Raw genomic sequence first — 12,214 nt, forward strand, 5'->3', positions numbered from 1 at the left:
TGACAAATTGATTTGTTACTTGGTAGGCTAAAGAAATAGACTGTAATTCCCTGTTTGGCCTTTGGGTGGAAGCAAACCCTAACCATGCCACTAAGCACATTCTGACATTCTGGGGGTAAACAGAATGAAAATCCAGTCCAGCCTGGACCGTTTTTATTGCCACCACAGTTTGAATTTCTCTCTAAGAGTTGCGTGCGCGCTCGCGTATGCTGCGTCTGAGTGTCTTAGGTAGAAAGTGTTTCTAATGTCAGTTGAAGGCCGAAGAACTAACCCACGTGCGAAGAACAACCATCGTCAGTGCCAGTGTTAATATATTTTCCGAAAGCATCGTTATTTACATTGCACATAAGTTTCGAAGTTGTTAGTCCATATGATCTTTGCTGCTCTGTAGCTGTAGGTGCACCCTACAGCTTCCTTCAGCATCTGAAAATTACCTCAAATTATTTTACAATAATCTACTGTTTTCATATTAATTTGATAGACGAAATCAAGGTGAAGTTGAATAAAAAATGTAATAACTGTATCAGTTATTAAAGTATCAAAAGAAAGTTAAGGAGCCTAAATGTGTTAAGAATTAACTGTTCACGTGCATGGACCATTTTGGTCATAACATTAGAAAAAATGTCCGCCACGCTTTAAGACCTAGGCTATACTCCTGATTGACTAGTCAGCTGTGGCCCTCGCTCAAACATTTTGGTATAGATAATTCTTTAATTATATTTTAAGTGAGATATTTTCATTTTTGTGACAGAAACTTGGAGTTTGGAGGGCATCTCAAAGAATTCAACGAGGATAAAGTGGTTCAACTTCCAACCTGGAGGTTGGTTCAACCTCAGCAGTGTATTCAAATTACGTTAAAGAATGTATCTGCTATACAAGAGAAGCATGTATCTTAGTTGATATATGAATATGGATCATGTTACCAAGCTCTGTCAGACAAACCCTCGACTTGACATATGCGAATAAGGCTCTATTGGTTCTATGGATTATTTAAGATTACATTCAGCACCTTGGACAGCCCTTTTAAAGATTTACTGACGCACTAACAATCAATCCGCGTGCTGGGTGGGAAACCGGTGGCTTTATATGCAGGGCCCTAGATTTCACTGAAATGTCCAAAACTGAGTAATCTACAATGTAGCAATGATAGACATTTTCAGATAACATTGAGTATTTTCCTAGTATACTAGTAAAATACATTATAGTTTAAGATACTAGTTGACTATTTGTAGAAGTTCATGGTAGGCAAATTAAAGATATTAATTTTTGACTAAAAGAGACATAGGAACAGGCTACCATAGTGAATAACACCTAAACCTAATATGACACCTATGCCGAAGCCTTTGGCCTCCAACCAAGTCGATCTAACAAGGCTGCAAGGATAAACCTTTCAAATTATCAAAGGACAGTGTCGAGAGAGGTCTGAAACGTTAGAATTTCTTTCCGTTTTGGTTCCATATTGTTATTTTTATAGGCTTTTATGGGCTTATGTACGATACAAGAGAAATTTCTCTCTTCTAGAAGACAATCTAACTAAAGTGAGGAGGCAATAGAAAAAATATATTAATGTGTCTCTTTTGCATGCAAGCCTGAAGCTGCATCAATTCAGATGAGCAAATAAATAATGTATGCCTAATTTGGTCAGACATTAATTAAGAGTAAGACTAATGCATGATTCATTTAATGACTTAATTTTTTGAAATTTCCGTCTAATGAACACTGTAAACATTCATGGCTTGTGGTATTGGTGATAAGGTCAGGCTATTAGAATCTGTGATAACCATTTTTATTTGAAAACGTTTTCCCCTAATAATTAGGCTAGCAGTAGCAATAGCCTATAGGTCTACGTTGCATATCTAGGAAGTTTAACGTTTTTAAGAAACAAAAATACTTTACCATTCAGCATTATGCTAAAGCTATAGGCCTTTAATGCTATATCGGCTGTATTAAAAGCTTTCGTCTGAAAAATTAAAAGTAATTTAAATTTGTCTATGAGAAATGTACTGGGTCTATAGAATAGGCTAACTTTAGACTGACTTACGTTATTTCAAAACAGTTCGTAGGCTGCCTTCTACTTGGTTCTCCTGTGGAATTTTAAGATCTTCAAAATAACTGAGAACAGTGTTTTTCATATAACCTGTGTTAGGCTTATTTTTTTTTCTGTTGTTCTCAGATTTTTGGGGAGTTAAGTGGTAATGTGTAGTCTACTAAACATTTTAAATCCTGGTTTTAGACATAAGTACCATATCTTTTTGTGTGAAAATAAACGTTATCAAGTCAGACAAAACCACTAGGTTTTTGTGTGACTTTATAACCCAGCTAATTTAACAATATAACGGATCATACAAAAATGTTTAAGAGAAATAACTAATAGACCAAATACAGGCCTTCATGCCATTAATAGACCTATACGAACATGAGTCGTATTTAAATAATCTAAAGCATGAACACCGCTCATTTTTATTTTTTGACAAATATTAGTAGCAGTGATGGTGGTATTAGTATAAATTTAACAGTGGTAGACGGCGTTCAGTGGCGTAACATGGCATTGGCGTATCGAAAAGTCAAGTTTGAAAAAGGTTACAGGGTTTACAGTCCACCACTAGATGGCAATGTTGGCTTATAATTCTGCACAGTCTAACTAAAGACACAATTCCTCTCTTGTTAAAGTGAAATGTTTCAAGATATAGTCAGACTAGAAACATCAACAGTTGGTTATGTTATCACATCCAGATATAATTACGTTTAAAGTCATTTCGACCAGCCCGCTTTAACGCCCACACATTTCTGTTTACTTAGGCCAATATATATGGGCTTCCCCTACTTTTTTTACACGTAATAATTATACCATTTACATAAATAGATACATTTGCCAAATTATAGACATTTGTACCAATTTAGTGTGTATAAAGATTCTGGTTACAGTCAAAGTAGAGGTCATTAGGCTAATTCAGCAAGGTCCATGTTTTATTAGGACGGATTTTTGTTGTAATACTTTCATATCGACATGATTTTACTAACACATATATAGCCTTAACATACTAGATATCAAGTCTGCATTTACTTTTATATACATCCACATTAATACACACACACAATATAAAAGCTATGGTTCACGAACATACAGTTCCCAGACGATTATCTATGCACAACAAGAATAATTGATCCATGGATTCGATGTGATCGAGAACGTCGGGTCTGAACTTCGTAAGCACAAGTCTATATTTTAAAGGGAAGTGGAATTGATTAATATTTAACAAGGAGGTCTAAAATTCTAAAGTCCGTCACTTCCTGTGGGGTTTCAAACCACTGAATAAAGCTACAAATGAATGTAAAAGGTAGCTACACCACAAAGGCCTAGACCACTGGATGTCTGCTTTCCTGAGCTTAGGTTTTGGCTACTACTGCATGCCATAAAAGTCGCATAAAACCATACACTCCATTCCTCTTGATATGAACTTCACACATCATAACAATATTTTACAACAGGGAAGGTACAGCGTCATGTGCCTATTTTAGGTCCAAATAGGTCCAGTAACTCATTTGGCTAAGTAGACATTTGTGAAACATGTCCACAGAATGTTTGTTCTTCAAATCGAAAAGCGGAGTGAGCTTGTGTGTGTGTGTGTGTGTGTGTTGGGAGGGGGGGGGGGGGGGGGGGGGGCATTTAATTCCAATCGTTGTTCGTCAAAACTAGCTGATGGTTTTCACTTTAGTAACGACCTTTTTTTCCTTTACGCGTCTGTTTTGAAACCAGATAGTGACTTGTCGTTCGGATAGGTTCGTCTGTGCTGATATCCTCCTTCGTTTGTCCTTCGTAATAAATTTATTGGCGGCGTACTCGCGTTCTAGTTCCTTCAGTTGCACCTTGGTGTATGGCACGCGCTTCTTTCTTCCACGTCTGTAGGAGCCTGCGTCCCCTCCAGCATGAGACACCGTGTCTAGCAGGGAAAAGGAAAAACAAAAAGTTATCCTGTATCCTGTTTTCAGTCGATCATACTCACACACATGCAAATGTTTTCATCCCAGTTTTACTAAAGGGATAACGGAGAATTTACAATAGCCTCATTGTAAGTTCTCATTGTAAATTACGCATTTAAAAAAACTTCATCCACAAATGTCGTAAACATTTGTATATACATGGGAGGTTGTGTGACTAAATGCATAAATACTTATATATTTTATTCATTTACCTGATATTGATGATTTCCACATGTGGCCGGGCTGTGGCTGCTCCTTGGCACAGTAGACTTGTCCGTTCCAGCCATTAGTGGTGAGAGTCCACGGCTGATAGCTCTCCATAGGCAGAAGGGTTTCGTGTCTGGCTTCTGCTGGCCCGCTCATGGTTGGCACCACGGGCACGTCCAGGTAGCCAGACACTGGCTGGTAGGGGCCTGAGGCATAGCTTGGATAGAAGGCGAACTCTTTTGCCCGAGAGTTGAAGTCATCGGCCGATCCGGATGTGTCCATGTACTTCTCCCCGTACACAGAGGGGGGTTGAGTGCCGCACGACTTAATGCTGCTGTGATGAGACATTCTGCACGGATAGTAGCCACTACCGAAATATCCATAGGGCAGGGACGCACTTGACGAGCTCTGCGCGGCCGAACATGGGCTGCACTGCTTTGCTGGCTCGCCCATGCCCGAAGTGGGGACATCAGTCGACGAGTATGCAGTGCTCGGTGCCAACGACGCTGGATGCGCCATCAGATTCCTGCATTGGTTCGCCGCAAAGTTACCTCCAGCAAAACCGCCGTCCATGTTCTTACTCACTTCATCGGAAACCCCGCCGTTGTCGTAGAGGAACATCACCGATGGGTCGACCCAGCGAGGACGGAGGAGCAGTGACGTTGTCATAGCACGACATCCAACATTGAGGCTTCTGGCTCTTTTTTAAAAAGCTCAGAGACTGAAAAAAGGAGATACTGATTCTGAGACAGTACTGGACTCTGACGCGCACGGGTGCAGAGAGGGCGTGCCATCATTGGCCAAGACATGGCCACGTGATATGCAAAGAGGACGATAAACATCTCCCAATGCAGATAATTAAATGTAGAAAAATGCGGCGTTGTAAGATGATCCTACCTATCAAGGGATTTGGCTTGTCTTTTTGCTTTTCAAAAGTAAGGGGTTTATTGAATAATGAGTAAATCTTTAAAGACATCTTCAAATATAACCTTACATTTTAAAACCACGAATGAGTGTACAAAGATTTGTTTGAAATGGCACTCGACTGGGTCTACTATGCTTTAAAGCGCGACGTAAATTATATCAAGGCATTGCCTAACTATTTCAACGACAGTGAATCTTTCATTTGGATCCCTGGCTTTTGCCTTCTTGAGTATATTGCCTTACGCACAGTTGGAGCACACGACCGTTTCTGGACATTTTAGATTGTTTCAAGTGGACAAACGTAGGCCTACATTTGCCATAGACTCACTGAAATATATCTGTTGAAAATGTCGTGCGTGTCCATTAAAATACAGACAAGTCCATAACACTAGCCACTAAAATACTGTTAGAACTTGGTCATCTGCTGTATTAACATGCAGTAATATTTGGATAGAAGCGTCTTCAATGAATGAATTAATAATGTGAATGTGTTATTTGAAATAACAGACGATATTCCCCTATTGGGTTGTCTCATATTTTCAAGGATGGGCTAACCTTGCCCGTTGTCTTAGTCGTGTGAGCACATTTACAACACATTTTGTAAAGATGAACGAATAATCCAATGTGAATGAGGCACGCGCTTATTTTTAAATAGCAAATGCTGCACACACTTTACACATGTTCTTATTTGTTCGACTGGTCCCAAGGTATTGCAACAACCAAAGCGACAATTTTGTCTAATAAGCGCAGTAGATGAAAATGTGGACATTGGGTCCGAGTTTGTCGATGTCCAGAACTTTCCAGTCGTATTTACATGCAAAGACAGAAAACGGGAAACGCGGGTTTTACACGTGTGACGCGGCTAAAGGCCAAGGTCAAGTTGAAAGTTGCTGTCTAGCCGCTGAGCCTGTTGGGCTATTGAGCCTTTGAAGGACCTGTCTGAGCTATTGAAAAGGGCGGAAAAGGGGTGAGAATTCCTGTCCGAATGAAAGCTTTGGAGGGCATTAACTTTAACAGTCATTTTGTATGTTCAACGTTTTTCGGTATGACTTTGGAGGTAGGTGGATTGGTGGACTTGGTTGTTGCATTTTGTTACAAAATATAACCGGAATCCTCACATTTGTTGGTTTACCGGAGAGTTTTAGCATAAACATGTGAAAATGATGCGATTTCTCAAAAGAAGGTCCGGCCTTACAGACGTGTTCTGTGTCTGGTCTGCTTGTTCGTGTTTACGATCAGTGGTTCTCCTTCCAAGGGGTGTTGTTGGAAGTAAACCACGTAGGCTATCCATTGTATCCTCAGCTAAAGAAACATAGGCCTGAATTTGGCCCATCTGTTCAGACTCAGCAATGCAACACCACATTTTTTTCAATTGGTTCAAACCTAAATCTATTATGGATGAAGTGTTTATGTATGAAGCGATCAATATACCACAATTTGGACGAAACTAAAACATAATCATTTAGAAGTATCGTACGCAATAAGTTTCAGAGTTTTAAATGGGAAAGTATTTTTGTCCAACATCATAACAGTATTGGGTTAAAAAAAATCACATTTGTCTAAGCAAACATAAAAATCTCACCTTGTGATTTTTATATTAAGGATATATTTTTCATTTGTATAGCCTATAAGAACAGTGCAATAACGTTGTACCGAATAACGGTTAAAGTTGCCAAGTCGTGGATAACTGAAAAAAGAATGATGTCAAGTTTAATTTAACAATTTAAATAGAGCCTTTACTGTTGGTAAATATTAAAATGTGACTTGTGGAAATTGTGATGACAATGGTAGGCCTATAGATTATAAAAATACACTGTGAATGGCTGAACAAGCTAAACGTGATCAGACTTAGATTTCGGTTTCATTTATATGCAGGTATTGACTTAAGGTGTAATATTGCAGTACATCGATGTGCTAAAAACAAAACGTAGGCTACTTTTACTATCAAGGTAAACATTTGTGTTGCATCATCATGCTCCACAAGTTCAAAATATGTCCATGCCAAGTTGAGAGATCACAGTAAAACACCCACAGCATACATTAAACAAATATTACATTTTTATGTATTGCAATAAAGAGATTTTGTTTTTGGTGGGACCCATTACATGAAAAAAAAAAAAACAAGGTAGGATATTTATGCATTTTGTAATGTATTTTATGAAACTATTCTATGAACTTCTAGGCCTATGTTACCCAGTGCTATGTTACCTAGCACTGGGTTTAGGGTTATAGCCTACATCTACACTTGTCTCGTTTGGCTTCAAATATGTGACTTTGATAATCGATAGCAGAGTATGGGATCAAAATGATCTTGCATTCTTTGTTGTTTGAAGGATTACGATGACCGGATAATATGTTTACATTGGCCTAAATAAGTATTCACAACGGCATTTACAAAACAGTCTACAAAGACATCCAGGGTTTAAAAAAACAACAAGCTGCCAAAACAGTGTCAAACAAAGAGCTGTCACACAGACGCATGTGGTCCGTTTTCAGCCAGTGGTCAGACCAGACATTCTAGAATGGCTGCGAGGAGCAGACCACCTCCGTGTGCCAAAACAATGGCCAGACACTCAACAGCCAGACCATGTTTGTGAGGTCATCAGTCCTGGACATTCAAGGCATTCCTATATTTCGGGTCGAATTGTATTTCCAATGACACAGAAACACCATTACGCAGTCTAAATGTTCTTAAAGATATGCGTTTCATTAGTAATATTCCTGTTGGTAAGGTAATATGTCAATCCTTCAATTGACTTCCTCGGTGCGATAGGAAAGTAGAGGTTTGTCTAAAATGTCGAGTACTAGCCTATCGAAAATGTTTTGTGGTCAAAGCAGAGAACCTCAAGGCGGCCTGGCGCTTAACTTGACCGTGATGGAGCTCAAAAGGACGAAACCGTAGGCTACATTGGAAAACAATGATCACAAGGCGTGCTTTTGAATCTTGTGACTGACAGTCAAGTTTTTGGTCTGCATGTTTAAGTTTCACCAGTAGAACCTAAATATTATGTTAACGGGCTGTTAAAACTACAGTATATGTAACCTACACATGAAGTCATTTATTGGTACGATGGAATCCCAGTTAATATATTGGCCTATAGTTAATTTCAATGAAATTCCAGCCGCTAACCATTAACACTACTGTGGTTCTATAATTTGTAATGTTACCTTCAGAGTTGCAAGCACAAAGATCAAGGCTCGGCCTATAGATTAGCCTATATGTTTCGCCATTGTTTACTCATCAAATATAGTTCTAGATCTGTCTATTTTTCCAAACAAACGATATTTAACAAATTCACCTTGTTGTTGCATAGGCCAATAAACCGATTTTTTCCCCCCGTTTCAAAGTATTTTCGTTTTTGCAAATTCGTTGCTGTAGTAAATAATTGCAGCTATTGAATAGGCTACTATGTGTGCACATATGAAACCATGAGAATGTAAACAAAAAGGTAGCCTATGAACAAATCCATTACGATTTGACTCACGAACAATGTATAGGCTAGGCTATATCAGGCTTAGGCTATATTATTGGACTGCACTCTCCATTTCGTCACACACAGGGCCTAAGGGTTCGATTATATTCTATTATGGGCTACAAAATCGTTTTTGGGTATATTATATCCAAAAGTCTGAAAATGGCCTGCAATGTGATCGAAATCCTTCTTTTTTTGTACGCGATTATTGGCTGAAAGTTGGAACGTATCAATTTGCATAAGACTATTCTAAATTTTGCCAATTCAGTCAATCTAGACCTATAAGCTATCTATTGTAAACAAATCTCCAAATCCAAAATTAAATCGCAAGCAGTAGGCCAAATCGCTTTTTTTCTGAGTTGAATTTCAGTCAACCATATATCAACGACAATTTTGAAAAGAGCAATTACATCATGCTATGTTTCATCTGTCAGCCCATAGGCCTACCTTACTTTCAACTCATCCGTTGGTTCACATTCAATTTAACCCGCACCAATGAACCTTTTTGACGTTCACATAGGCTACTAAATTGTTGGCTACTAAATTGTAGGCTACAACAGGCTGGAACATTGGTAGCCTTTACCAAGCGTTTAAAATTGTATAGGTTCCGAATGACAGGGGTCTCGTAAACATGCCCTCACTGTTATGCAATCAAACATGGTAAAAAGCCGGACAAAATACAATCTAACAATCAAATGATTCATCTGGGCAGTAGGCTACGATGAAATACCTACTTTTTACCTCCACAACTGGAAAAAGTAGGCTACGATAGGCCTACTCTGGATAACCAGCGTCATTTGGAAAACCCACTTTACTCAATTGGCTAAAAGGAACATTAATAGTTATACTGGACTCATATCTATGAAACTATAACATTTACGATGTAAATAAATACGCATTATGTTAAGGTGGCACCAGCTGAGAGATGCATGTGTCACTGTTGAGTGGCTAGCAGTGGTAAACCCTCTGCCGTAGCCACTGCAGATTTAATAGGGTGATTTGGGCCATAGTTCTCACTAGTTTGGTAAGCTCTTCGTGTAGGATAGGACAGTTAATAGAAGTAGCTATATGAAGGCACGAAAAGCGATAAAAAAGGACTTAACACCAAAGTACTTTCAAACTCTAGTCACCTCGCATTCTGCAGGCTATCCAGGGCGCGTTCCAAGGTCAACGCAGTTAAAGCACTGGTAACTGCGTCATCCAGTTTCAAGGCCAAGTTGAAGCAAGAGAGAGGGGTGGGGCAAGAAGGACATGATTGTTGCTCTTCGTTTGGATTATACGCCTTAACTTACTGACTGAATAAACAAATAAATAGATGTGAGATTGAAAATATTTCGAAGTCAAAAACTAACGTATGTAGCTCAATAGCCAATTACTCTGGAACCTCTGGAATACCTGCGCAGACTACATGGTCAAGTTCAAGTTGGGCCTGCTAGTAAAACTGGAGGGGCACATTGTGTTATGTCTGTGGAGGGGGAGGGGGCTTCCTTCGCTTTGGTCGGAACGAGAATTAGACACTATGCTAGTCCACAAATCATTCCATGGCCTTTGCCTAAATGGCAAATATAGGCTGAAACACATAATGGAGATAAAACTTTTCATATTTAGTCAACACAAAGTCATTGAAAACGTCCCCAACGCAATGGAATCTAGGCAGAGATGGTTAGACCAGTAATTCGTAAGACCTGAAGCCATCCGGTGTCGTCCTATCTAAAACACACATAATAAAATGTCACTACTGTAAACGAACAAGGCCAGGACTGGGGTTGTGCAAAGGCCATTGGAGTCATTATCTTGGAGGGATCACAAGATATATCTATATTTCATAACTTCTGAAAGGCAACAATACATAGGGGTGCATCCTTCTCTTTAGGTTACAAGCCTATATGCTTCTTATCTATGTTTTGTTTTGTTGCAAAACCCATACCCATCAATGTCTTTCCATAAAAACACGAGTGCAACCATTTTAAGAATTAACATGATGTGGACTAGGTCCTTATAGGGAACAAATGTTCCAAACTATAAAGACCTTTTCAAATAATACATATTTCTATTATTATATGTAAAAAATAGTTTACCTAACAATTAGGCTATTTTGATTTAAAAATACACAGACGTTAGGTGAATCAACATTTAATATGTCAAAAATTAATACTGAGCGATATGGCGGAAACAGGTCAGCCATGCCCATGTCAACACTTGTGGGCACTTTTGTTTATCAAACGTCAAACTTGTCGACTGACTATATAATTTTCTTCATATAGTGTTATCAACTAATGTTTATCAAGTTTGAGAGATATAAAAAAAATCTGTTCTGCCTGTGATTAGTTGTTGGTTCAGTTAATCTTTGCCAAATTGCCAATGGTTGTACAACTGCACACATTAATCTAAAAGTTCTCATTGCATTGAAATCTATCAATCATTTCGCCATGCATTTCGCCAAAATAAGAGAATTGAACGGTTATTCTCTTCTCTGATTGAAGTCAAATAAGTGTAATCTTAAAGGAATGCGTGGCCGTTGTCAAAGAGGCTGTGCGGCCAGTTTCTCCCGTGTAAACTTGAAAGGAGTTTATAGAAATGCAGACACGGCTAAATGTAAAGGGACAATAGGCTTTTGACCAATATAAAGTTTAAAATCGTATATCATTAATAGTCAGTGTTATGGTAAAATGTGTTATTTAACTCTAGCCTATGCGTATTCAAATGTGGCTCATTGCTAGATGCTGGTTTTGTGCAGTTGAATGAAAAAATACATAGATTCAATCGGCCTAATGCTATTCATATCAAATTCAGTTAACGTCTATCCAACCAAACGCCTCCGTGGTTCAGACAGGTAGATAGAGAGGTGAGGGGGGAAAAGGAAAATAGATAAAAGTGAGTCAGTGAAAAAAAGAAAGGCGGGGTACTATGAGTTAGTGTTTGTCTGTCTGTCTTTGGAGTTGGGGTGGGAGGGAGTGAAGAAAGCAACTCGCTCTTTTCAGTCGCAGAAAATCGTTAAAGATCCAATGTCGTATCTTTTTTGAACAGGCGAGGGCGCACGAGGCCAGCGAAGGCTACAGAGTATGTCCCGGAGTGGCATCCCAGCATCACTGCTTTCTCACTGCGACCCACTGACGTCATTCACACAGTGTCCATGCTGTGACAAGAGAAATGAACATTGCTAACGCAGAATCTGATTAGTCTATATACCTTACTTCAACATATACAGCTTTCTCAAAATCATAGTAATCCATTCTGAATACTTCAGATGTCAAGGGCAAAGGGTCAAGTGTAGGCTACTGTTTGATTTTATACATAAATTGTATTAAATTATTTATTTTAGTTGTTCACATGGGTAGCAAAAATATAGGAGTATCAAACTATTATTTGCAGAAAAGGTTTGAAAATGTCGAGATTAATTTATATGCGATTCATCCTCCTTTATACATGATCGAATCCAGTTTCTAAGTCAGGCATCTCAAGACCAAGTCCATACTATAGCCTTAGCTTCAATAGCGTTAAAGGTTTCCTGCACTCACTGAAAACATTGAAAGCTTAGAGAGGTATCAAGTTCAAACCCCAAAGGCCATAGCCTAGCCTTAAGAGCCCTTTCCTTTATCGTTGTGTTTAGTGATGTTTTACTGCACAAG

General features: G+C 38.8%; 1 protein-coding gene across 1 annotated transcript; it reads right to left on the bottom strand.

The window, feature by feature from the left end:
* Positions 1-3,693: 3,693 nt before the first annotated feature.
* Positions 3,694-4,857, bottom strand: hoxa13a (homeobox A13a). The gene is made up of 2 exons (XM_067255912.1): positions 4,194-4,857; positions 3,694-3,941 (listed from the first exon to the last, which is right to left on the bottom strand). The coding sequence occupies exons 1-2, from the start codon at positions 4,855-4,857 to the stop codon at positions 3,694-3,696; spliced, it is 912 nt and encodes a 303-aa protein (XP_067112013.1).
* Between the last annotated feature and the right edge of the window lie 7,357 nt (positions 4,858-12,214).

Source organism: Osmerus mordax, chromosome 18 (assembly GCF_038355195.1).
Source record: "Osmerus mordax isolate fOsmMor3 chromosome 18, fOsmMor3.pri, whole genome shotgun sequence".
In the NCBI taxonomy this organism is placed as follows: Eukaryota; Metazoa; Chordata; class Actinopteri; order Osmeriformes; family Osmeridae; genus Osmerus; species Osmerus mordax.

Excerpts from the sequence above, each read along its gene's own strand:
- hoxa13a (XM_067255912.1), bottom strand. The coding sequence starts at position 4,857 with ATGACAACGTCACTGCTCCTCCGTCCTCGCTGGGTCGACCCATCGGTG. Across the intron at positions 3,942-4,193 it reads GTGGAAATCATCAATATCAG|ACACGGTGTCTCATGCTGGA; the intron begins GTAAATGAATAA and ends TTTCCCTGCTAG.